At 44.7% G+C, this 26,617-nt stretch overlaps 1 protein-coding gene across 1 annotated transcript in view; it reads left to right on the top strand.

The window, feature by feature from the left end:
- The window catches only part of col27a1b (collagen, type XXVII, alpha 1b), a 61,845-nt gene that overhangs the window by 27,860 nt on the left and 7,368 nt on the right, over positions 1–26,617 (top strand). The window contains exons 9-45 of the mRNA XM_047329296.1: positions 902–955; positions 2,093–2,137; positions 3,143–3,196; positions 3,992–4,036; positions 6,046–6,099; positions 6,977–7,021; positions 7,909–7,962; positions 8,211–8,255; positions 8,425–8,478; positions 9,050–9,103; positions 10,132–10,185; positions 10,314–10,367; positions 10,453–10,506; positions 10,609–10,653; positions 11,763–11,816; positions 12,046–12,090; positions 12,266–12,319; positions 16,698–16,787; positions 17,240–17,284; positions 18,233–18,277; positions 18,489–18,542; positions 19,272–19,325; positions 19,401–19,454; positions 19,925–19,978; positions 20,093–20,146; positions 22,138–22,245; positions 22,343–22,396; positions 22,668–22,775; positions 22,861–22,914; positions 23,691–23,744; positions 24,722–24,778; positions 24,868–24,921; positions 25,041–25,094; positions 25,174–25,227; positions 25,318–25,371; positions 25,526–25,633; positions 25,731–25,838. Coding sequence (XP_047185252.1) covers positions 902–955; positions 2,093–2,137; positions 3,143–3,196; positions 3,992–4,036; positions 6,046–6,099; positions 6,977–7,021; positions 7,909–7,962; positions 8,211–8,255; positions 8,425–8,478; positions 9,050–9,103; positions 10,132–10,185; positions 10,314–10,367; positions 10,453–10,506; positions 10,609–10,653; positions 11,763–11,816; positions 12,046–12,090; positions 12,266–12,319; positions 16,698–16,787; positions 17,240–17,284; positions 18,233–18,277; positions 18,489–18,542; positions 19,272–19,325; positions 19,401–19,454; positions 19,925–19,978; positions 20,093–20,146; positions 22,138–22,245; positions 22,343–22,396; positions 22,668–22,775; positions 22,861–22,914; positions 23,691–23,744; positions 24,722–24,778; positions 24,868–24,921; positions 25,041–25,094; positions 25,174–25,227; positions 25,318–25,371; positions 25,526–25,633; positions 25,731–25,838 — 2,181 coding nt within the window. The remainder of the gene's footprint in view (positions 1–901; positions 956–2,092; positions 2,138–3,142; positions 3,197–3,991; positions 4,037–6,045; positions 6,100–6,976; positions 7,022–7,908; positions 7,963–8,210; positions 8,256–8,424; positions 8,479–9,049; positions 9,104–10,131; positions 10,186–10,313; positions 10,368–10,452; positions 10,507–10,608; positions 10,654–11,762; positions 11,817–12,045; positions 12,091–12,265; positions 12,320–16,697; positions 16,788–17,239; positions 17,285–18,232; positions 18,278–18,488; positions 18,543–19,271; positions 19,326–19,400; positions 19,455–19,924; positions 19,979–20,092; positions 20,147–22,137; positions 22,246–22,342; positions 22,397–22,667; positions 22,776–22,860; positions 22,915–23,690; positions 23,745–24,721; positions 24,779–24,867; positions 24,922–25,040; positions 25,095–25,173; positions 25,228–25,317; positions 25,372–25,525; positions 25,634–25,730; positions 25,839–26,617) is intronic.

Raw genomic sequence — 26,617 nt, 5'->3', positions numbered from 1 at the left:
CCAACACCACCACACCATAATGGGCTTTGTGAAGACAGATGATGGTGCAGAGCTGTTGTATTGGGCTGCTTTAGATTACACAAGGGGCAAGTGTATATTGTTGTAATATTTTCTGCTTGTATTACTACTGCAACTGCTGCCGCTGCTACAGTGACTATGAGCTCTCTGTGGCCAGTGACAAGAATTCTTATAACATTTTAAAAAACAAAACCAAACCCTGAGCACTTGAATTTTCCAGTATATTAGGGAAAACTGCAAAATGCAGAAAGTGTTGCCAGCGTGTGATGAATGCGGTCGGCTTCATGGATGCATTGTCTGCGATCTCTCGCGTGCCCTTCGCTAACTCATCCCTTTTGGCTCTTCCCATACATGCAGAATTAAACATTCCTCTCGGTGGGAATGCATTCGGTCTGGTGGCGCCGCACGGAAGAAGTGACTCATGAGTCGCGCTGCGCTGTGATTGAGGATAAACATATTGAGAACTGTGCTCACACAGTGGTCTTAACAGCCTGCGGCATGACCGCATTGTAATAGCACCTACTGTCGGATTAATTGAATGGTTAGAGTGGCAACGTCTGCAGTGGCGCCTCCTCGCTCCCCAAGCAGCACCGACTCGACTAAACAAAAGGTCTTTATAGAAAACCTGAGAGCTTTAAGACTCCTCCATGGGGCCAACTGAGTGTTGTTTATGAATACAGGGCTTGCTTTCACTTTTTATTACTATCTCTTTGTTATTGTCGCAGTCAGTGAGGCTTGCAACAGGAACCACCAAGTATTTTTACCTGAAGAGCATCGCTTCCTCCACTTTAAATTTCAGTCCTTCCTTCCTTCCTGCCCTTTCCATGTTTTAGTCTCTCGCCCCCCTCTAGTGCTGATTTCAGTTCTATCTCTCTCTCCACAGGGCGAACGCGGAGATGATGGAAGCCCTGGGGCCAAAGGCTATCCTGGCAGGCAGGTGCAGTAAATCTAGTGCTGCGGCACTGGTTGAATAGAGCCACACACACACACACACACACACACACACACACACACACAAATAAAGAAAGGCACAAAGATAGGATAATTGTGAATTCAGCTTTTGGAAAATATTCGGTTGATTTCGACCTTTTAATAAATCAAATCGCAGCTCTGCTGACGGTCAGATTGATCAGTGGAATTGGAGTTATTGGGGGAAACACTGAAAACTTGTTGTGTCGTCCGCAGCTAGAAAATCACATTTAGAGATATTGGATGCTAGGAAAATAAATAAATAAATAAAAAATCTCTGCCATGGGCGTCCAGAAAAACCTAATTTGGGAAATCCAAATAAAAAGTTTGTGGCGGCTGAATGAAAGAAAAGAAAGGGAGCGACAACAGCTCCAAACTGTCAAAGCACCTGCGGCGGACTCTCGGCGATGGACGCCCTCTGGCCGAGTGAGGAAATAAAATGTCAAAAAGGTTTCCATAGTAACCACTGGCCCCGGAGAAAGAAAAGGTAATAAAAGTGTGACTAATGCCACAGCTCCCCGGCGACAAATAAGCCGCCCCTGTCCTTCCAAACCGGGAGCGTCAGCCCTTCCCCTACTTAGCGACGTTTAACACTACGAAGTCAAACCTGGGGAGCGTTAAGAGTTCCTCTGCATTTTAAAATCTGTTTCCTCTTAGCTTAGCTTAAAAAAAAACAAAAAAAAAACAGGTGGGCAGCAGCTCACTCACTCGCTTCTCCCCGCATGTTTATGATAATGTAGAGTTCAGGGACGGGGTCCGGGCGTTGGCCTCTGCGCTTGAGCGCACCTACTATGTCAGAACTCTGGTTCCCGTAGACACTTAGTAGAGCTGAGAGCTGATCTCAGTTGTAGGAGCAATGTGGTTTCTGCACCGGCGGATTTGATGGCAGCGAGAAATTGATGCGAACGCCGCCGAAGCATAAACGCCGCGAATGTACGCCAAGACACTAATTAGACTTTTCAAAAAAAGGCTGACGCTCAGCGTCGGGTCGTGGGGTCAAATCAAAAGATTTTTCTTCCAATTAAGGACTTTTCACAGAGTCGTAACTGAAGTTCCGTCACAGTTTGTAACCGCAGAAATGTGTTGTGTCATCTGTTACATTTAGGGCTTTCCTGGGCCCGTAGGAAAAATGGGGCCGAAAGGACTTTGGGTAAGTAGATGCCAGGAAAGAAAAGCAGCTTTAGCACTGATTTGTGTTTTAGTAAATGTAGACACTTTTAAGGAGGTATGTTTGTGATGTAGTGATAAAAAGGTGCTTTGAACGTAATCACTGTATATCTCACACTGAATGGCACCCTCATACACCCTTCCACTCTGGGCTTTGGTGCAGAGATGCATGTTTCCTCTTAGTACAGCAAAACTGTTCGGACTTTAATGTTTTTTTTTTCAAATAAACTGTGAAATGCAAGCTCCATGAATTACCCAAACCAGTGTGGGTTAGTTAAAACTGTGACATGCACGCTCAATGAATTACCTAACCGTTGTTGGTACTTGGAACAATAATCCCAGTGTCGTAAACGCCTCTCGCCCGCGCCAGTTGACTCCGTGATGATAAAGACAGATGTTTTTGCTAATATGTATTTAATGCACTGTAGGAGCAATTAACTTTGGGCTTCTTAAAATCATTTTTCCTGCTTGGTAATGTTTGGCAAATATCATAAAACTATATTGGCCTGAGTGCGCCCATGATGCAGTCAGAAGTTAGCATCTCGTATAATGTTGCTGTCATTTCTGCCACTGCCCCCCCCCCCCCCCCCAAGTTTTTCCTGCTCTTCCTCCGTTGAGCAGCATCGGCAGAGAGAGAACTTCAGTGATCCCTGATGTGAGGGTATGTGCCCTTGGACTACATCGTGGAAGCCAGCACCATGCAGTCCATGGGCATATACACTTGCCTCAAGGCTTGGCTCTTCTAGACCAGCTCGGCTGCAGCAAAAAACGCCTGCAGCGCTGTGATCAGATCAAAGTCTCCGACCTCAAAGTCCTTTTATGGATTTTTGCACGTGTTGGTGTTGTTGACATCTAGCAGTTCTGTCCATCTCCATCACGTCCGCTCACGTCTCACTCTGCCTCTCTTGTCCATCTTCTTTTTTTTGCCTTTTCCATCTGTCTTCGCCTTATGTGTTTCCTCCATTCCATCTTTTATTCATCTCCTCAGGGCCACATTGGCATCCCTGGGCTTTTTGGCCGTCCCGGTCCCAATGGCGAGAGAGTGAGTATTAGTGGCTTCGAGAGTAAATACCCACTGGGTTGAATTATATGACTGTCCACGGGCTAAAATGATGAAATAGGAATAGACTGCATTTTTGGAGGACTCCAGGCAAAACTCGCTTTTATAAGTAATAAGCAGTGCGAGCTGCCTCATATACTGCATTGGATCAAACCTACAGGGGAACTGACCTACACCCCAAAGTGTCTCTTGCCCCGGATAAGGTCATAATGTCGGAGGAAGATTTGAATTTATTTAAAGCCAGCCAGGAGTCACAACCTCCCAGGAAGAGGATCAAAACAATCTCAATCAGTCTCAATAATTTCATACCAAGTTTTGTCAAATTTGTTTTCTAATTTTTGCCGCCTGTAGTCTTATTCTCAGTTTCTGCACATGGAATGCTCAAAAGCTAACATGCTAAGGTTTCACTTTGAATGCTTGATGCAAATTAGCATGCTAAAATAGCATTTTAGCTCAAAGTAGCTTAAGTTAGCTTAATTACAGAAGGCAGACGAGGACTTTGGGGTTAGGGGTTGAGAACTTGAACTTGAACCTGAATGGCTGAGTGTGAAATGTCCGCAAATGTTGAGTAATTTCATTTAGGAACGGAAAAGTTTTTTTCTCCAAACATTTTTTCTTTCCTGTAATGTAGCCTAAGTGGCATCCCGTAGCTCCGCAGGGCTGCTAGCGTGGCAAATCATCTAATGATTTCTGGTTTTCTTTTACATTTTCACACCTTCATCCCTCCTTTAGTTCCTTATTCCTCTCATCTCTGTTTTTTCTTTCTGCTGTTTCCAGGGTGTCCCTGGCGTTCATGGGAAGAAGGGCGAGATGGGTAGGCCGGTAAAGTTTTCTCTCAACATACTTCCCAGACAACATTTTTAATGCAGCCTAATGAAAGTGGGGATGTTTTGTCTTGATCTATGGACCCTTAACTGCGGCGCAGAGCTGCTTTAAGGCGTATTACGTGACCATTACTCTGACAGATACTCTGGTTCACCGTGAAGCCCCACCTGGCCTCGCTCGTAAATCTGTGGAGGAAAAGCCGCGGTAACTTCCACGCTGGCTCAGTGATGCTGTAGGGATTATTATATGGGTTTGTTAGGGATATACAGGGAGAGAAAACAGCCTAAATAGGGAACTGAATGCACAAAAATGTTCTCGTGTCAGCAGATTGCACTCAAATTACGTTCTCAATCTCTTAAAATCAGACATTACTGGCCGCGTATCAAAGTCAACGACGGCTCGTTTATGAATCTTGTATGATTCATTTTCTCTGGCCGAAGGTGAATAGGAACATATATATATATATATTTATTTTTTTAATTACTTTTCTAGTTTCGCATCAGACTGATACGATAATCTGATGTGTCAGTTGTGGGATTGGCTCCGGAGTCTCTGCCCACGAGACGAGGGAAGTCTGTCGTCATTGGCGCCTGGAAGTCAATTTTCCCGTCCTTCCAGGCTTACATGGAAAATAGTAATACTGCACATAACCACTTATGTAAAAGCTGCTATTTTCCCCATGTTCAGCCTGGTTGTACATGTTCTCTAAAAAATATATATATATTATTATGCGCTAATTGTCTGTGACATAGGCCGGGGTCCACAAGTATATGCTTGTTATTGCCAAGCCATGAGCAAGCCTTTTCTGTTCCTCTGCGGCGAGAAGCGAGGTCAGTGACTTTGCGTTATAACTTCTTTTTTTCCCCTCCTTCTTCGGTCCTGAGTCAGCAGTGAAGTAGTTTAACAGAGAAAGACCAGGAAATGAGATGCCGTGTTTGATCCAGCAGAAATGCAAAAAAACAAAACATCTTAAAGACCAAAACAACTACCACAAGAAAGCAAATCCCGTTAGTCAGTTAGAAAGTTGGCCTCTATATGTATTCATCAAGTAAATGTTATATCTTGCTCTGAGCAGAATGACTAGACATCCTTTGGACAGACATGATGAAAAATGGTTCTGCTAACCCTCGCTGAAAGTTGCTGTCAAGATGAGAACAAAGACTGTGCATGTGTTTCTGATCAAACCGAGTCAGTTTTTTTCGAGGACATTTTTGGAAAGAGGCAACTTTTTCCACATTTCCTGTGGGCTTCATGTTGCACCAATTACCCCTTATTGCTCTATCCACATTTGCCTAATGTCCTAGAGAAGCGAGTCTGCCACACAAACAACCCCGTCTCCCGAGGTCTCCAGACGTTCCCTTTGTGTGCAGACGGGGAACGAGAGACCTCCGCTCTCTTCCGCCGTTTACCGTCCCTCTTACCGTGAGCGCTCGCCCCTCTCTGTGGGCGAGTGCTGAGCCGCGCTGGTTGCGGCGGGTCCTCGCGTTGACCTTGGCGCACTGTCAAGCACACGTCGAGCGCGTGGCCTCGCGGCCGCACCGCGCCTCTCGTTCTGCCTCTACGACGGCGTTACAGGCACCGAGCAAAAGATCAATAAATGAATGAATTTCAAAAATATACCACGCAATCGGGCTGTTTCAGGGCCAAGCAGCTTTATTCAGCCATTTAGGCAAAGTCCTGGGGGTTCGGTCTGCGGGCTGCCTGGTGCGGAGCGCGCACACACACACACACACACACACACACACACACACACACACACACACACACACACACACAGACACTCGGGAAACACTCAGCCATGGAATTTCCTGTCGGCCTCCCAGGAATGAAAGCACTGGGATCACATTTGATGGGATTTGCTTGGCTTTACTCTTTTTTTTTCAAGGGGGGGGGGGGGGGGGTTAATTATAAATCATGTGATGTCTAAATAAATGTAACATCAGCATGGATGTTTTGACTGAATGAATCCGGTTACGCGACCGTCCTGTGTTTGTTTGTGTGTTCAGGGGTTTCCCGGTGACATTGGAGAGAGGGGACCCCCCGGGCCCGATGGAAACCCAGTAAGTGAGATGATGTTGATTCATCCGCCCCCTGTTAACTTTTTTGGCACAGACTTCTGACTTTAACCCTCCGCGCCGGAGACGAACGAGACACTTTAAAAGATCAATGCAAAAAGAGGTGACTGCTTAAAAAAATGCTGCTACAGCACTTCTCCTTCGTCGGACCAGTGGACTCTGTCCGAAAAATACAGAGTGACAAGAGTTGGAAGTTACTTGGGTTTTAGTTTTATAGAGGGAACACGTTACTGCGGCAGAAACATTGGACTGCGAGGCACATCCACGCAGTCATGCAGTAACTCACTCAGCCATCATACCTGATACGAGGGCAGCATCAGCAGATTTACTCGCCTCTCCACTTTCCTTCAGTCTGACCTACGCTGCCCGCGAATGACAGGGGTCGGGGGTTAGATTGTGATTGGCCGACCCTCCGAGAGCCTCCTCCGGGCCTCGTTTCCTCTCCCATCGGAGGGAAGAGGGGATGTTCCATTTGGCTGAGTTCGTCTCCTTTCATTCACAAACGAAAAAAAAAGGGGAGGAGGCCACGGGAAGGCCACACTGCGGGGGCCGCGTTGTCATCCAACTCCCCATTGGATGCGCTTAGTGTGGAGAGGGATGCAGACATGGCAATGTGGCTGCGGGGCGCATCATTCGGACAACAAGCCTCTGTGTCAAGTGCCAAGTGCTCACTCAGTATGCTAAACCGGCTGGAAAGACACATTACTCGGGCGATCGCTGGAGGAGCAAACTAGTAAACAAACAGGATGGAGAGATGTGGTGAAGGCTCCTCCCCCTGCCGCAGATCAACACCTCCATCTGAGTTCACGTTCATCTTTTGTGCATCTCTCTCTCTCTCTCTCTCTCTCTCTCTCTCTCTCAGGGTGAACTTGGAGCTCCTGGGCCATGTGGAGTCCCTGGTCTTATTGTGAGTGTTGTTGTATGCTTCCCATTGCTTTTTATGGTTTTATATTTTGTGATTTATATTTCATACTTGGCGTCCATGTTTCCTTTTAAGAGCCTCTTTGTTCCTTCTGGAAAGCAGACGCTACCGTTTGGAAAAATTGCTAGATGACAAACTTTGATTTGACCTACTTGCTGTTCTTAAAGGAGACATATTATTCTCGTATTGAGGCCCATCATTTTATTTGGGGTTATTACTTGAAAATGTTTACATGTTCTTATGTTGAGTAAACTTCAGTTTCCTCAGACTGTCCATTCCTGCAGCTCCTCTTTTCAGCCTCTGTCCGAAACACTTGGTTTTAGCTCATGTCTCTTTAAGGCCCCTCCCTCCCCTTCCAACGAAGCCCAGTCTGCTCTGATTGGCCAGCTGGCCCACTGTGTTGTGATTGGTCAGCCGCTTCCAGCGCATGTAGGAAGTGTCAGTCTCTCCACTCTTGCTTTACCCGGCTTTGTTGGGGGCGAGTCAGACTAGCCGCTAGTCGCGCCTTATGCTCTTCCGTTACATTGTGACATCACAATGGTACGGAAAGCATCGGCGGGACTGCCGGGGGGAGGAGCTCCCTTTACCGCACACTTTGGCCATTTTTACTTTGCAGACATTTCAAATGCTCAAAACACATATGACCATAGGAAAGGGAAAAACTGAAAAAGCATAATATGTCTCCTTTAAGTTTGTTTGGTGTGTCTTGATCTTTTAAATTAACTCACAAAAAAAATATACTTTGCCCGTTATTCCAATTTTTTTTTTTTTTTTACATATACCTGTATAATATATATAAAAAAATTAGGGTTAAGTTTTATCTGCTCACTCAGTTTAGTAACGTTATGTTTCGTGTGTGTCGTTGCTGACAGGGAGACATGGGCCCTTTCGGCATTTTGGGCTTAGCAGGACCGCCTGGACTCAAGGTAAACAAAGCGGATATGTTTTATGTCTCTGGTTTTGATATTAGTTCCATCGAGTTGCTCATAAACACTCCTGTCAAACACTCTGCTATTTCAGGGAATGCAGTTTGTAAACTGTGTGTGCTCGTTCACAGCACGGTCACCATCTTTTTCTAACAGCCTGACACGAGGTAAACCACGGTTCACATGGAGAACTTTGCTGTTAATGCTTTTTTTTTTTTCTTCTTCTTCCCTTTCTCTTTGCTTCCAAGGGAGTCGCAGGAAGCCCAGGGGACCCAGGACTGAAAGGTGATAAGGTGATCTGCACACGTCTTTCTTAGACCGCTCACCTTTTTTCAAATCCATGACTGATGGAGAGCACGTCGCAGAAGTGCAATAAATGACACACGGCGCTCCTGTGGTGCACGTCGATTGAATTCATTTTTTGGTTATTTTGTTCTGCATTTCTTCTTTGCGTGTTCTCAGGGGGATGTCGGCTTGCCAGGAGAGCAGGGGGAGTCTGGATTCCTAGGGGACAAGGTATGCGTATGCTGGGGGTAGAGAAGGTCTTGTAGGTCTATTTACGCAGTATATTTATTTGGATTGGTGGTTTGATGCCAGGCTTCTTCTGCCTGCATGTCAAAGTGCACATGTTAATATGTCCTTAGCTGTTTACGGACATGAACTCCAGACAGACACTGGGTCCGAACGCGTTCGTAGTTCGTCGTTCACATGCGAAAGAACGCAGCAGGAGACTGTCCGAGTCCTGCGCGTTGAAAAACAACAGGACCCATTACCAGAACGTTCAGGCGAGGGGGTGGCGCTTCCCGGGTGGAGCGCTCACTCGCTCACCGCCAATCACCTGGAGATCTTCCTGTTGTACTCTCAAACGGGCTCAATCGGACACTTTCCAAATTTGACTGGGGAGATCCGCCAGGAGAAGTCCTGTAAAATGTCTGGAGCAACATGGAGCGGAAACATCTGCGTTCTCACATACAGCCCGTTTCAGAAAATGTCTGAAAGCCACTTTACTGTACAGCCTCGTGTCTCTAAATGCATTTCCATTCATGCGATCTGTTTGTCTTTTTGAACCTGGCCTTTTATGTCACAGGGTATTCGCGGGCCACCTGGGTTGCGTGGTCCTTGTGGAAAACCCGGGCCTCAGGTATTTTTTTCATCCCCCCTCTCAAACACAGAGCATCCCGCTGAATCAGAAGACAAAACAACATTACATAACGCTACATGAAGAGAGCAGAAGCTCGGCGATGCACTGGGAAGTCGGTGTCTCCTCGATAAGACAGCTAATCTGTGATCAGGGCATCTCTTCACCCTTGTAGCGAGATCATACTTATTTTTCTGTCAGGCAATTTCTTTTCACGCTTCACCGCCTCCGATGCTTTTATGTTCCCGGCAGGTGAAGCACTGTGCCGATTTTCCCGAGCGATCAATAAAAGATTAATAAAGTATCTAATGGAGTGGGCTGGGAGTGACTCAGACACGGCTTCTCTAAAATCTTTTTTCATTTCTGCTTTAGCTGTTTCAGATTTTTAAAAAAGAAAGATCTGGTCTGAAGGCAAATGACAAGAGCGGAATTCTTCACTTGTATACAAAAGGCAGATTTCAGGCGCTCGTGTTCAGGAGAGTTTTCAGTGGGAGAAATTTAAGATTAACAAACACAAACAACCCGCTCAGAGAGCAGGACAGGGGCAGGTCCCTGGTGCGAATGCTCCCCGAGCATTAGGACTAATCCACACGTTGGCACTCGTGCTCGCTCAATATCTCGAGTGCTCTCTGATCTGCTGTTGAGATTCCTGGGAAAACCCACTCCCTCTGCTCGCTCGACCTGCTCACACGATGCCTGCTGCATCTCGCGGCGGTGATACCGTGGCGAGTAGAAGTCATTCCTGTCATTCCTCCTATCGGAGCTCCAATAGTTCGGGTGATTTATACCGCAGCTTTAGGAAAATAAGCTTTTTCCGTGCATTGTGCACATACTGTATAGAGAAAAGAAAGAGAAATGACAGGAAAAGATAAAACACACAAACTGAAGGAAGTATAAAACAATATACAGCGACAATTTTTACAGTGTGAACAGAGTGTTTACAATTTAAACATGACTGCACATATTGAATGAGTAATAAGATAATGAACTTATTACTATGTATATTAATTATTTGTGAACATTTCCAATAGGGCAAACCTGGTGAAAAGGGCCCTGATGGTTTGCCCGGCCCTCTCGGCCCAGAGGTAGGACAGATTATATCTACTTCATATTTTTCGATAAGATGCATATTTGTTTTTTCCCCTCTCAATGCAATGCGGCTGGCAGAGAGCATGCGCCGAAGTGATGGTTGATTCTCTGTCGTTTTGCACAGGGCTTTCCGGGTGACATTGGCCCGCCAGGTCAAAACGGCCCCGAAGGACCCAAGGTCAGTGTCTTGACACTCAAGACATTAAATCGTCCAGCTTCAGAAAATGAAGTGAAAGTTCACTTTTCGGTGTTGTTATCCACAGGGGAAGCAAGGGACAAGAGGTTTGCCAGGTCCAAGAGGAATAACTGGACTTCAGGTGGGTTTGACTTCTGTGTTTTGATTAAAAGAAAGTAAAGATAAAGACGTTTTTTCTTCCCCCCCCCCCCACTGACCCGTTACGGCGATTTTTATTTGCCAGGGTGATGAGGGACCAGTCGGGCCAGATGGACCCGCTGGACTCGAGGTGAGTGCTGACTGGATATTCCCTGTGACTCAAGAACCGGTTAGAAAAACACCCACACACCATAATCATGTAGCATCTACTACACACACACACACACACACACACACACACACACACACACACACACCAGACCACAACACATTCCACACAGAGCACCGTGTGTCTCCTTCCTAAATTTAGGCCTGGTCTGATCTGCGATCTGTGGTCTGTGATGGACAATGAGTCCGTTGGCTGACTGACCTCTCCATTGTTCTGAATGCGTTTTGAAAGACGGCGTGGACTCGTGTTACCAGACTGGTCTGCAAATTGCTACGCTCCTTTCTATCATGAAAAAATAAAATCACACACAAACAAAACAAAACCATCAAAGCAACTGTTTTTTTAAATTTTCAAAGCAAATTCAACGCCGTCCGTCAAATGTAGTTTAATGTGATGATTGATTGATAAGATACTTAAATATTCATGGAACCTATGAATTTACTCTATTAGCCCCCATACTGATCGAAATGTTCCTATCACCATATTGAGGTTCTCAGTTCTCAGTATCTGAACACAGAACCCGTTGCATAAAGAGGCCACGAAAGATAAACTGAGGATTTAAGACGGACGGGACAAAGATAGCGGCTTTTTAAAATTGTCCTCAGTGAAAAAAAGTGTTTTCGTTCATCCGAGTCATCCGAGGCTAAACAATAGAGAAGACTTCTCCGGTGACACTGGTGAACCTTCCAGCCGCAGGTGATTACTGAAAACAAACACAAGTGACCGAGTGACTTCAGTGACTAATAAGAAGCCTCTGCTGCAAACAGCTCTTTGTTGTCTTGATGATGAAGTGGGTTTTTTGTATTTAAAGGGATGTTGATGTTGTTTTGGCATCAATTGTTGGCTTGTCTTTTTTTTGCCTCTGCCACTTGAGGCAGAAGCAGAATCCCACACTGCACCTTCTTCACAGAGACTTCATTGTTTTGTTTTGTGTGTGTGTGTGTGTGTGTGTGTGTGTGTGTGTGTGTGTGTGTGTGTGTGTGTGTGTGTGTGTGTGTGTGTGTGTGTGTGTGTGTTTGAGAGGAGCCGCCGCCGTACACTTCCATGTGTCATTTTCGCTTTTTGTTCAGGGCAGGCCTGGGAGGCAGGGATTCCATGGATTGACAGGCCCAGACGGACTCAAGGTCAGACCCAACAGTTGCACATCCACCGCCAAACCACTGTCATCCCTTACTGAACATTCTCTCCCTGGTTCACTTTTATGATAATATATCATCTGACTATGTGTAAATTTGATGTTCACCCCCCCGTTACCACAGGGGAACAGGCATCCGAGCACATTTCGACTGATTTGAACTAAAAACGAAAGGCATGAATAAGTTTGTGATATGCTAATTGGCTGCTTTGCTGTAGGGCGAGACTGGGATAACTGGCGAGGTCGGCAAGCTTGGCGAGAGGGTAAAGGCTTTTCTCCCTCTTTCTGCTGATTTCTGTTTGATGCTGAGTGTGCGTGTCTGTGTGGGTCTATTTTGTTGGAGCCCCAGAGCTGAGCGGCCCATTATGGGAAATATAACTTCAGTAGAACTAAAAGTAATAAGAGACAAGTCCTGACAGCATGTTCCCTCCCCTTCAGGGACTGCCGGGTTTTATCGGGCCCGTTGGAGAGATGGGCATCGCCGGAGAAAAGGTTTGCGCCGTCTCAATTTGTCACACTTATCTGTGCCGAAAAGCAGATTAGCGGCTTTTTCATAAAGTAAATAGATCTAACATGGCAACATAAAAACTTAAACTCAATGAAGGAAATAAAACGAGGAAACACTGGGAAACAAAAACAAACAGCATCACATCAACAGAAAGAACTGATACAGACGAGGGCAATCACACGGGGTGGGCGGAGCTAATTGGACAGGTGAAACACATTAGGAACAGGTGCAGACAATCACAGAAGTGGGCGGAGCTAATTGGACAGGTGAAACACATTAGGAACAGGTGCAGACAATCACAGAAGTGGGCGGAGCTAATTGGACAGGTGAAACACATTAGGAACAGGTGCAGACAATCACAGAGGTGGGCGGAGCTAATTGGACAGGTGAAACACATTAGGAACATGTGCAGACAATCACAGGGGCGGGAAAACACAAGAAAAGTAAAGTGGCAGAGAAAAAACAAGACACAGGTGCAAAGGAAGTGAAGAGACGTCAAAATAAAACAGGAAATATAAACTCAACACTAAAAAAAACACGGCATAACAAAGGTTAAAGAACAGTCACGTTTTAAAGTATATAAAAAGAATCTGCTATGCCTATATTTTGTTTAACATTGTTTACCCCCCCAAGTTTTTAAAAAAACTCTGAAGTGGGGGACACCATCCCCTGTCACTCCCTCAGTGAGGGAAAGAATATTCATGATATACAAATAACACAGGCCCCGCCCACCACAGCTGCTCTCGCTCGGTTGCCCTGTGGAAGAATGTGGGCAGCAAGATGGCTAGCGGCAACATTGGCGAGATTCAGTCATAAGACTCTCACCAACTGCTAATGCTAACGCTAACTGTCTGCTGACACACCTGTCGTCCGCTCATGGATGCGCTGCCTCTGCGTGCGCTGGAAGTTTACGGTTTCTTTGCCTCACACATTTGCCTTGCATATTCAACAGCGATTGGTTTTCTGTGTTTGGATTCGTTTGAATTTCAAATTGCAGAGAAGTGGCACAGAAATCTCCTCCTCCACAGGAGGAATGTGAAAACACCTCTACAGTGACAACATGGGCTCAGATACAAGTCCCTATAGTCAACGTCAGACATTGTAATGGACAGAAACAGAAGAAAAACACTTTTTTGAGTGAAGGGGGACTTTAACGTGACCAGAACAGTGACACAAGGGAGGTCAATCAAAACATAACTAAACAATAAATTCCATAGGAAAAAAACTGAGTTGACAGGGGCAGAATCATGATAATATCTTAGACATTTTGATTGTTTCCAATTTGAAAGCATCACTTCCGGCTTTGTGAAACTTGTGATTTTGAATATGTTTCTGATATTTTTTTCCTACGTCCCTGACCATTCCTTCTAACTTTTGGCATTCTGTACTATGGGAAGATACATCGGGCACCACACACCACATACCATCCGGGGGAACAGGAACAATGGTCATAAGTCCAAACCCCGTCTTCTCACCATTAATTCAACAATTCAATACTGTTCTAGAAAGGGCACTTTCAATTCACAACAAAGACATAATTCAAAAACACATTATACTAAGGCAAAAAAATAATTAATCTTATAGTTACTACTCAAAAAACCAGAGACCACCGACCTTATCTATTCCTTCTATTCGAATAATAATACAAATAAATTATCAATCAAACAACACTGCCATTCTAACCTACCTACCACGCAATGTCACCGTCGACCACCGCCACACACCAAACACCTACACACATAATACCCTTCCAACACCTAACCCAACCCACAACCTAAACACAATAAAACACCAAATATCAATCCTATTTACCCAACCAACAACTAAACACAAACACAACTTTTTCACTTAAAACTTTACACAATTAACCTTACTCACAACTCCCTACAAACCACTTTTGACAAACACCCAACACAAATCAATACATATCAAAAACACCCTTAATCACCAACTCCTTCTTTATCATCTACATTTTCATCCCCAAATATAAAAATATCCCAAATTTAACTAACCCAAAACCCACAAACCACAAACCCCCTCTCACATAACTACCGAACAATAAAAACATCAACCAACACACACACAACACCCTACACACCCAACACACACCATCAAAAAAACACACAGCATCTGGGGATGGAAACAGCTCTCCACACTCTAGACACACGTCAGACCCACATTCAACAATCGTAACCCTTAAAATCATCCAGTGAGGTATAAGTAAATAAATCCACAGAAATTAAATCTTTGTGGCATGAATACAAAGGCAAAGGAGTACGGTCAAATTATCCAGTGATTCTCTCCAAACCACCAACACAACAACTTACAAACTGTGTGTGCTAAATAAACAGAAAACCAAGCAAAACTCACCAACTAAACCAAATATCTCCATGGAAAACAACTATTCTGCTGGAAATCATGTGTTTCGTGTGCTTCCCCTGCAGCTGCAGCAGCAGCAGCAGCATAACATATTATTTGGATTAAATGGAAGAAGAGTGAAATCCAGCCATCGGCTGTGTGAAAACACCAGAAGGGGTTGCTCAGCGACACCTCCTCCACGAATGCATTAACTGTCTCTCTATTTCTACATAGACGCAACAAGTAGATTAAGAATATTCATTTGTAAAGCAGAGGAATTTCGAATATGCTAAGCAGCTTGTCCCAACATCGTGCTACAAAAACAGCCCCGAGTTTCGGGAACATGGGAACGCGCGAGTGTGCGTCGCCGCGTCTGCCACGAGCTCGGGATAATTCCGGTGATTCCGGCGCAGCAGGATCATTGGACCGAATGAATAATTGATCTAGCATGAATAAGTGCTATAATTATGGCGTTTCATTCTCTGGGTTTGTTTTACACGGCTCGCCCTCATATCACAAGCAGTCTCCGATGCAATATTTAATAACCGTTAATAGCTGGAAATTACATCAAGGCTCTGGAAATTAGATTTTGCAGACCGGATGATTAAACACCATTCTCCTTATTACAATGTTCAAAGTATTCCCCCAGTCATCGGGAAGAGGAGAAACAGTCATAACATGTTTCCTGTGCCCAAAGTTTTCTGTTTGAAATTGTGATATTACCTTCAACAACAAAAAAAGAAGATTAGAAATGTATTTCTCAGGACACACATTTAAAAAATGTGCTACTTGGGTAGGGGTAAAAGCAATAAGACGTATTCCTATTCCTTCCTTGCTTTCTGTTTGTTTAAAATGTGTAGTTCTTTGTTTTACTTGAAGTTAGTCTAAAAGCAATTTCCTATGTCCAGTCTCACTCCTTTTCAGTTGTCAAGTGACACATTTCTGTGACATGCAGCTAAGTCGTCACCTTCATTTTTAATCTCTGGGGTTTCCACTGTACTCTTGAGCTAAAAGCCATAAAAGTGGTTCAATTTAAAAGAAAGCCTTTGAAAGTAAATGTGCCTATTCAAATCAAATGGGAAAAAAAAGAACTGATTATGGAGGGAGGGATGATAGTAAATGTATATGTTAAAAAAATGTAATAAACACAACATGTTGATCTTAATAAGTCCCTCCCCCCCAAAAAAGAGCCAATGGATTTAGACACAATTTCTCTAATCGTGTGCTTTTTCAAGAATGACGAGTGACAATAACTTGAAATGGCCTCACTGAGTTTTGACTGGAGTCGAGGAAATTAAAATTGTACAGGTTAAAAAAGTCAAATGATCCACTCTTACGTCCGAATGTCATGCGGTGTTAGACAGAACAGATTCTGGATGAACCAGAGTTACTTTTTGTTGGTTTTGTATAAAAGACAAGATATGAAAGAAAGGACATGTAAAGTTCAGCCTTCCTTCAGAAATCTCATTAAATCTAAAGTATAATCCATAAATCCGCTACACCTCTCTCAACAGTCAGTCGTCATTATTAAGGCCTTATACAGGCAGGACTCTGCTCTGGTTCCGCTCAGGTTCCCTTTGACACGAGCTGCGTACATGTACAACAGTAAGACACAGTAAGTTCTGTTGTGTTTTTTTCTGACCGGGGTATATAGTTTGGTTTAAATTTTTAAAAGGCAAGGATGAATCATCTGCAGGCGTCCTGACCGTTTCCCCGAGGCCATTTTACAATAAGCCCAGTGTGCGCTGGCGGTACCGCTCCGCGTGCGAGCGTGGAAAGATGCGGACAAAGTCCACACAGTGTGGATTGGGCGAAAATGCCAAGTATTTACAAAACAGCCACAATCTTTTGATTCGTGTCTCTCAACCGGGGTACACTATGAAACCAAGGGAACTGCCTCCCGGGCTCCACTCAGTGAGGATGACAAAGACGCAGATAGACGGGGCTGATCCCGTTGACTTGAAGTATTAGACGACATGTGCCCCGGGGTCTATTTTTCCAGAGCTGTTCATCTGTGCCAACTTTCGCTTCTTTGTGCAGGGTCCAAGGGGTCCCGATGGCCCGGCGGGGGAGACGGGGCCCGCGGGAATAAAGGTGAGCACACGGCGAACTAGGTCAGAGTTAACCAGGGTCAACGAAACACTTTTCAGAAGCGCTCGTTGTCTACATGCCAAACTGCCTCCGAGCGATGTCGGGCCGTAAGCTTCCTGATTGCACACCATCAAATCTCTCCCATGGAAAGCGGGGATGAACTAAATGACTCCAGTTTCTTAAGAGAAGGAGGCGGGGCGGGGGCGGGGGGGGGGAATAATCCTGAGAACCTTTCAAAGCAGCTTTGTTCAGCAGTCTGTAATTATTCACTATTTTTAACATCTAAAGAATCTTCAGAGGAAACTCGTTGACTACAAATCTAACAACGGAACGTTTAATCAAAGCGCCCTTAAAACATTGATGGTGCTTGGTTTTACTTTCGAAGTCGGGAACAGTTCAAAAAAAAAAAAAAAGGCTCAGTTAACTGATTTGGATGTTTTTCTTTCCTTTCGCAGGGCCCTGATGGTCCACCGGGGAAATTGGGCCTCCCTGGAGAGATGGTAGGAAAATCAGGCTTCTTTACTTGACTTTTCATAAGGGCCTTATTCGGACGATAACGTCGGGTCATGACCTCTCAAGGTCGCAGGATAAGTATCTGGGATAAGTGATGTTGAGACTTTTGTCCCAGCGAAGAACAATTTCCCCTCGCTGGCTTGAGAGGAGACGCGTCTCATTAAGGCAGAGAAACATTCTTCCAGTTTTTATATAAGCCGTATATAAGCCGTTTGCTTGTTGTTTCATAAAAAACATGATCAAGTATCTATTAAAATTGGTCCAAAAGAAAGTAAATAGTCATGTTCAAATTGTTTTTCTTTAATTCTATCTGGCCTTTTTGATGTTCCTCAGCTGGCTTGTGAACCTCAAGAGATATTCAGTCAATTATTAAAAATTAAAATCGACGATTTTGTCAACATTGCGTTGAAATCACGGTTTAGGTCATTTATCAAACCAAAGTTTCCATCCTTCACTGGGTTCCATCTAATGAAACTCGAGACTTGAGCACTCACTCTGTTTAATATCATTGAAAGGAGGACATGGTGCATGCAGAAAAACTTAGCGTGATAGAAAATGTGTGCTATAGAAAAGCGCTGAGTGAATGTGGCTTGTAGAGCAAAGCGCCTTCAGTGGGCAAAATGCAGTTCTATTTTCCATTTATGCTGACGGTGCCTGGCCGTGCGTTGGCTGCTCCCAGACGTGCACTGACGTCGGCACATTTTGCGCAACTTTTTTCTGGAGGGGCTGTAATGTGAGAACGCCGCCGAGTGTCTTCCGGAGATGTTCCTGCTGTTGTGAACGCCGCCTGACGCCCGTACAGTAATTTGGCGGACATTTCCCGGAGCTCGTGTCTGAAAGCAGCTGATGACACAGTGCAGGGGCAAACAACACCGTTGAAACCTGTGTGACTGTACTCATTGCTTTCATTTTTATCTGTTGTTGTGTCGCTGCAGGGAAAGCTTGGCGAACCCGCTGAAGTGGGGCCGAAGGGATTTCCAGTAAGTGATTGGGGGTTAACGGAGGTCTGTGTTTCGAACAGTCTGGGGGTCTTGGGGTGGAGACACTTAGGGGAACAGAAGTCTACAGCGGAGAGATTTGTGTGGTGAACTGTTTCTCTAGTGGGTGTTTTGGTATTTTAACATGTGTATGAATACCAGTAGTGTGTGTGTGTGTGTGTGTGTGTTTTATAAACAACTGTATTATTTTTAGGGTGTTCAAGGACCCTCGGGACCTCCAGGAGCCAAAGGAATTGCAGGAGAGCCTGTGAGTGTGTTCTTTACCTGCATGAATGTGGCCTATTATGGTTCCATATTTCAAAAAAAATAAACTTCATTATCAAACAGCTACTGTATGGTAATGATTTTTTTTTCCCCCTCTGTTTTTTTTTAGTTTTTTTTTTACTCTATCTGATGCAGCCATGTACATTTTTGGAAGGTTGCGGAATCTCAAAGAGGATATAGACAGAAAGCCGCGGTGTCTCGTCTATAATGGCCCGTGGCTCTCCAGCACCCACTGTGCGCCCTCCTCCTCGCCCTCGCGCATAAACTCAGAATTTCCACTTAGACATCTTTTATTCAGTGCATCCTACAAAACCCACAGCTTTGGTGGAGAAGCCCTGAACAACCTCATCCTCTTTCTACCCCCCCCCCCCCCCCCAAGTCTCACAGACACAAGCGGAGAAGCATTGAGTCTGAGACAATTTGATTTACACCAACTCCTTCCCGGAGCGGCAGCTGTATTGTAGCCTGAGCGTGTCTCGATAACGGCGGGGCCCGTTTCCATCACTTACAGAAGCTTTGGCTCGGTGTTTTGAAAGCTCTCAGCCCCGCAGATTAACTTATCTCCACAAATCCACACTCCCCCCCCCCCCCCCCCCCCCCCCCCCCCCCCCCCCCCCGCCTGGTTCTTATTCCTTCCCTTCTTCCTTTTGTCCAAGATTACAGACTTCTCTCTTTGCCAGTTTGTGTTGATGCCTCTGCTCTGTCACCGCAGGGACCGGCGGGGCCACCGGGGACGATGGGGCCACTGGGGGAGATGGGGCCGACGGTGAGTTTGACCACGAGTCCCGCCGACTTTTAACGTGAGCGCTGGAAACTCAAGGCCGCGGCTGTTTTTTGACAGGGGCCGCCGGGGAAGGCGGGAGAGAGAGGACTGCCTGGTGACACTGGGGAGAAGGTGAGGATGACGATTCATGCTGTGGACATCCTCATTGATTTATACAGTGATCTGGTGGATGTGTTGTTGTTTTACGTCAAGGAAATTGTTCTAAGTCCTCGGGTCATAATGCCTAAGTTCGTGGGAGCAAGACTGGACTTTTTGAATTAAATTGCATTTTAAATTATATTTTGTAGAGAAATGATTATCAAACAAGCCAATCAGAGTTCACTCACTGAACTCCTCCAATTGGCTGAAGTTGTGCCAAAGTAAACCTGAGACGATTCTCGTGCATTCCATGTTAAAATATAATTATTCATAATTGTTTTTCCCCTAAAAATAACAACTTGCTTGCTTGTTTTTCTGTTTTCAAAATGTCCATTAGTGAGCTCTGGGTTTAGGCCGCAGACATAAGGCACCAAAAGAGAAAAAGGATGTACAAATAAGTGATATTCATGGCCAACATCATCTTTTTCTTCTTCTCCTGGCAGGGTGCCGTTGGTCTGCATGGCAACCTTGGGGAGCAGGGTTTGATTGGCCAGAGAGTGAGTATCCCATAATTCAGATTCATTTGGTACACGTGTGTTTTTCACGTCTTCTGATTGCTGCCCTTTGCCACATGCCAAATATAATATTTTTTTCATAATTTGTCTCATCAGGGTGAGCTAGGCATTGACGGGGAGGCTGGACAAGGTGGACCAGATGGAGCCAAGGCAAGTATCAAAAATAATACAAATTTGAGATATACATCACTTTTTTTAGAAGAAGAACTGGTTTTAATTATAAAAACAGTAAATGAAAAAAAACAAAAAAGTTCACTCATGGCTACGTAACCACATTGTCACTGATTTCAACATGAATTATCTCCCGTCCCGAAGCCGTCCGTGAACCCCGTGAACCCCGTCAACTCGTCTGTGTACTGTAGCGGCTGGGTGTAATTAGAGCAACTTTGAGTATTGTTTGCCCCTTTTGTACAGTCGGAGCTGCACTGTGTTGACGCTTAGTTGAAAACAGATAGAGCGGCTATTTTAAGAGCTCCACTGTCTGGCAAGTATTGTGACACAGAATTTTTTTGGGGGGGGGGGGAAGAGAACACAAAAAGCTTCCATATTTCAATGGAGCCAAACTGCTGGAAGTGTGGCTGACAGACCCACAAACAGCTTGTGGCTCATAGGGAAGGTAGTACAATGTGAGGACAGAGGATTAGAATAGAGTCGACCTGAGCGAGTGTTCAGCTCTGTGCTGTGCACGGCCTTTTTCTGTTAGTCGGCAGAGCAAAGCACTCTGAGCACTTCTTGGCCCGAGTGTCTGCTCCCGAGTGGACAGCGGCCGCTCGGGGGGATTTGTAATTTGAAATCGGCGCATTGTCGTTGTTCACTGCGACATTAATTGGTTGTTTGAAATTCTACAAACGATCGCAACGCCACAAAACATGACTAATTATGGTAGCTTATGGACTCTGATGTCAGATTCGTAATCCGCATCTGAATACTTCAGTTGAAATGAACCTTTTCTCGTGACCGTGAGCCAAAGGAACTCGAGCTGTCACCTCTGATTCCCTCTTACGCTCTTATTAACGGTTGAACGCCTAAGTTCTCGTTTCTAGGTGCTCTTGCATGTCTGCAATAATCAGCTGCTCGCTCTCCACAGCCCATTTAAATAAAGCGCCGTATAATTGTGGGAAACAAAGTGGAACATGATGTTGTGCTCTTGCTATTCTTGACACAGAATAACTCTTAGTGCCAGTCAGTTTAGATGGGTAATGCTGTGAGGGGCGCGTGTGATAGCGTTAGGAAAACAGAAAAAAATGGTTGAACGATACATTGAGATTTAGAAAATGAAACATTTATTTCCATTCTCTATTGTTTCGGGTCTCAAACAGAGCTGCAACAGTTTATCGATTAGTCGTCGAATACTAAATTAATCGTCAACTATTGTGATGATCGATTAATCAGTTCAAGTGGTTTTTCTGGGAAAAAAGGCCAAAATTCTCTGATTTCAGCTTCTTAAATGTGAATATTTTCTGGTTTCTTTGCTCCTCTATGACAGTCAAACTAAATATCTTTTAGTGTGTGGACAAATCCAAACATCGTCTTGGAGTTTGGGAAAATGTTCACCATTTTATGGACCAAACAACTGATCGATTAGTTGATAGAAAATAATCGTTAGTTGCAGCCCTAGTCTCATATTATATTAAAACCTGCGCTGATGTGTGCACTGTTCTCTTTCTCCTGGAGCTTATCTAAACCTTTAGATGGTGGATTGTTGAGCTGATGGACATGTTGGCTTTCTTACACGAGTAAAAGAGTGGGACGGACAAACCTGCTTCTGTCAGTTCAATTGCGGCGACTCTGAACACCTCTTGATCTGTTTGTGCGGCTCACTTTATTGCATCTTGAAACGTGAGACATGTCAAATCACGGTGACGTGCTTTCTTTTGCGTCACTCCGGCTACGACTGCTGCAACTATCTGTGTACGTGCCTGAGCCGTCGCTGCAGAAACTGCAGCTCACTCCGGAACTTTTATGTCGAGCCGAGCCGTGGAGCTCGCGGCTCTTTTGTCCCGGCTTCACGTCACTGTGTGTTGGCCTGTGTGTTATTATTTAGGGCCTGCGGCGCTCTGGAGAAAACCCAGATCTACTCAGAGCTCCTAACTCCATTGCATGGTCACCTTTTTTCACCAGACCCGCTCTTCTCTCCTCAGGGTGAAAAGGGGGAAGCTGGTCCAGAGGGCGCCAACGGAGACGGGGGTGAAATCGGCCTGAGAGGGAAGGACGGAGGTCCGGGGCCCCCTGGACTGGTGGGTGTGAGGGTGAGTGTCTCAGCAGCCGACTCCACATTTCGTCCAGTTCCCGTGAAATGGCAGCTCTTTTTGTCCACTTACAGCCCCGTTCAATTTTCTTTGCAAGGGTCAGGAGGGTAAACCTGGCCAAATTGGTGAAAGAGGAAAACCTGGAGAAAAGGTTCGTCGGTTCACTTGCTTTGGGCCCTTAAAATGCACCGTTCATTCTCCGACGCCGGTCAGACTGTTGGATTGTTCTGTGATTGAATAGTTCTCTGTTGAAGCAGTAAACACTGAGGTCGGTATCCTCCACGTAGGCATGACGCTGGAGGTGCTGCTCAAGTAGACTTTCAGTATTAAATGTTTGAGTTGCCAGCGCGCACACAGCTGCTCAGGGACGTTTTTTTGTACATTTAACGGCACACACCTGCCCTTTGGTGGCGTCTCTCCAGGGGAGCAAGGGTCTCCAAGGTCACCTGGGGGAGACCGGGCCAGTCGGGGAGCGCGGGGAACCCGGCTTTGTCGGACAGAAGGGAGCGCGAGGAACCATCGGGCCAGTGGTGAGTTCTTGCCGGGGCTGATTGAAGGACTTTCGTTGGTTTTTTCGGGAGGATGTGTGCTAAGTATATTCATAAATTTCCCCAGGGTGCTCCAGGGAGAATGGGCCAACAAGGAAATCCGGGCATATCAGGTTACGAGGTGAGAAACTCTTATATGAAAGTGAGGCACCTGACCAAAACACCACATCACTGCTGAGAGTAGCAGAGAAGCATTTATTTTTTAATGTTTGATTTAATTTATTGAACATTCAATATATTGGTTGTGTTGTGTCTGATGCACAAATGTAGAACATGACATAGATAACATCAGGCGTGACTTCTTCTAATTATATTATTTATATTTATTTACATTTACTCACATTTTATTATGTTGATTATTGTCATTTATTTTTACTGTATTTAACTTTATTGACCTTTTACTCTCTTGGTATAATTGATTTTGTGTAGTACTTCGTCATTTTATTCATTTATTGTTTTGATACATCTTTTATCATTTTATCTTTTATTATTGTCTTTTCAAAAGTTGATTGTGTAGTTATGCAGGAGTCTAATTAATTCACATTCAACATCCTATGTTTTGTCAATCACCTGTATGAAAGGTGTTGTCTAAATAAAGTTTGATTGATTGTGATGAAGAATAAACCTGCGTTCTGTGTATGAACTGTACATAGTTAAAAAATGGTACGATGCTACTTTGACATACAGCAACTTTCAACACTGACTGACTTCCATCTTCCCTGGATTAAGGATAAGAAATGAATTAAAATAGAATCAAATTGTAAAAAAAAAAATATTATGACCATGACTTGACTGACGATTCAAGAAATAGCATGTTTCATTGCCCCAGAAGATGAAGTGCTGCCCGGTTAAAGCCCCGAAATGAAATTCACTCACCCACTCTTTTTCTTGTCACAGGGTCACATGGGGCCACAGGGCCCGCTGGGACCTCCTGGGCCAAAAGGTGAAAAGGTACATTTCCCCAAATCATTTTCTGCTCTTTGATCGTGTCTGAAGGCCTGCAACCTGTGACGGCTGCGTTATTCAACATGCAGCGCGTTGTCTTCGAAGGACATGGTCAGTTTATTTGAGGCAACGGAAAAACTCCAGTTTTGTCCCTAATTAGTGCTGCCTCTGGTCTGTCCCGTTGTCCTTGCAACGTTCCTCGACTCCCCCCCTAATTTGATCGATGATACAAACTAGGACACATCCAATTAACAAAGTGCTGTCAAATGTATATAATTAGCCGAGCACCTGGGCTCCCCTGCTCATTATTTTGGGGGATATTAGCGCCATAATTTGTGTTTATTTGACAGGATCAGCACACGATGGAACACGCTGCACCAATGTTTGATGAAATGCTCATTTGCATTTTTCTTTTTCTTTTTTGAGTCCCTGGGCAGACGCCATCTGGATGTGGATATTTGTTACGTTCTCTTTGCCAATATCCTCAAAATATAATAGCGAAGCTTGTGCCATAATTAAATCAATATTGCGCACTTACACGGGTCATTGTAAAATGAATGATTCTCAATTAAGACAATACAAAGTATCCGCCATCACAGTTCTGTTAAAAGCACTGCTGCCACAAAATCGTTCCTTTTCCTCCTGGACATCGCTCATCGTCCTCTTACCGTTCGAATGCCTGCTGGTCTCTTCCTTTTATTTAATTTGACACATGCAGAACACATGACTTTTAAAAATCATACACACACATTTGTGGCTTTTGGTTAATTGATTCCATAAAGACCCCTGGAACAGACACTGGCACCATTATGTGAAACGGGATCATTGTGCGTAATGGCACGGGTAATGATTTGCGATTCATGAGTAGGATATTGTTATTTAATTTCAAACAAAACATGCATTGATTTCACACAGACCATTGGGTTTTGTGGGAATACCATTGATCGCGGTTGTTCGTCTGTTCCCGTGTTTTGCTTGTTCAGGGTGAACAGGGGGACGACAGCAAGGTAGAAGGTCCTCCGGGTGCCCAAGGTGACAGAGTGAGTTTCGTCCATGTGCCAGTTTTTCTTGTGTTGTTTGTAGGCGCCGCTTAGGGTCGTTTCATTAATTTGGTCCCATGTGAATCCAGGGTCCTCCTGGAGACAGAGGAGAGAGAGGAGTGCCAGGTGACTCCGGACACATTGTAAGTGAAAAATAAAATAAAATAAAAGACATTTTGTTTGCGTTTGTCGTCTGGTTTAGTGTTGATCAGGTTTAAAATATTGTTCCGTACACTGAACTGAAGACAATGACATTTCATAGGGTCAAATGGGTTTTGATGGAAAGAGAGGCGAAGCTGGAGCTCAAGGGCTTCCCGTAAGTATCCCAATTTTTTTCTCTTGAATTGTGGGACCGTCCGAACACAATCCAATTCAAACACTAATGGTCATTTTAGGGACATCCTGGGCCAAAGGGACAACCGGGGCTGAGAGGATCCAAAGGTGATCAAGTAAGGACATAAATAATAGCAATTTTGCTGTTGCAGTGTTGCTGGACAACCATGTCAGAACTGTGAAACTTCAACTCTTTTATGCTCCAGGGGCAGAAAGGAAAATCTGGGGCAACAGGCTCACCTGGGACCAAAGGACCGCCAGTGAGTCGGAGGCCTTTCTTGTCTTAAAATTATATTTAGAAAAAATTGTTAAAAATCTTGAGGAATATTTTGTGATATTGGACTATAGATAAATACAATTCGACCTAAATTAACTGTCAAATCAATTCAAAACATTGTGATCGTCTTTCATAAGGGTCTAGAGGGTCCTCCTGGCCCACGGGGGGTTGTGGGCAGGGAGGGACTCGAGGGGCTACCTGGAATTGACGGTCTGCCTGGTAAAGATGGAAGTAAAGGAGTCAAGGTGAGGAGAGTGAAGTGTGCACTTATTTTATATTTTTATAGTTTGTTTGCTAAATTAAATGAATATCAGCTCTGGGTTTTTTTCTTTCCGTCTGTAGGGGGAGCAAGGAGAAGATGGAGAAGTGGGCTTACCAGGAAAATCTGGGCAGCCAGGTAAAACCGGCGTGACGGGGCTTCCTGGAAGCCAAGGCTCCTTTGGACCGAAGGTGAGAATGCTGGAACATTGCTCTTGCAAATTAAGTTTTGATATTATTCAAATAGAGCTTCGTCTTAAATTGCACAAGCATTTCTGTATAGATCCCAATGCAATGCAGAATTTATTGCCAGTATCGAGCTGAAATTGCCAACGCAGCTCAAATCTGCCAGGGATGTCTTATGGTGCCAAGGGCACCTCTCTTGGCACCAACACGACGCCTTTTAATTTGGAGCATTTTCCGATCTCAAATGCCAACGTCTGCACAAAGACTTTACACAGCCTCTACGGGGACCTCATGTTCGCCGCAATCATTCGGGAAGTTAGTGTTGCAAAGTAGCGATGAGTTGGCACAAAGCGGATTTGCGAAGCTTGACAAATATGACATAAAATTTACATATGCATGAGGGTGACAAACAGAGGCTTATTTATTGAGATTTTCACCCCAACCGCCTGTGGTGGGTTGCATTCTGATTTGATCTTGTATTGGTGATTTACATGCAGATATTTACTGAATCTGGACTGGATTTAAAGGTTTTAAAGGTGACATTGTGCTCATATTCAGGTTGGTACTTTTAATTGGGTGAACAACCTGAATAGGTTTACATGCTTTAATGTTCAGAAAAGGCATCAGTGTTCTCATACTGCCCATTCCTGCAGCTCCTCTTTTCACCCTCTGTCTTTTAACCCCAGTCTGCTCTGATTGGCCAGCTAGCCTAGTCTGCAGTGATTGGTTAACCGCTTTAACCAATCCCTAGAGAAGTGAAGATCCTCAGATTGCAGGTGGGGTTA

This window comes from Scophthalmus maximus, chromosome 19 (assembly GCF_022379125.1).
Source record: "Scophthalmus maximus strain ysfricsl-2021 chromosome 19, ASM2237912v1, whole genome shotgun sequence".
In the NCBI taxonomy this organism is placed as follows: domain Eukaryota; kingdom Metazoa; phylum Chordata; class Actinopteri; order Pleuronectiformes; family Scophthalmidae; genus Scophthalmus; species Scophthalmus maximus.
This window is presented reverse-complemented; position numbering and strand designations above follow the sequence as displayed.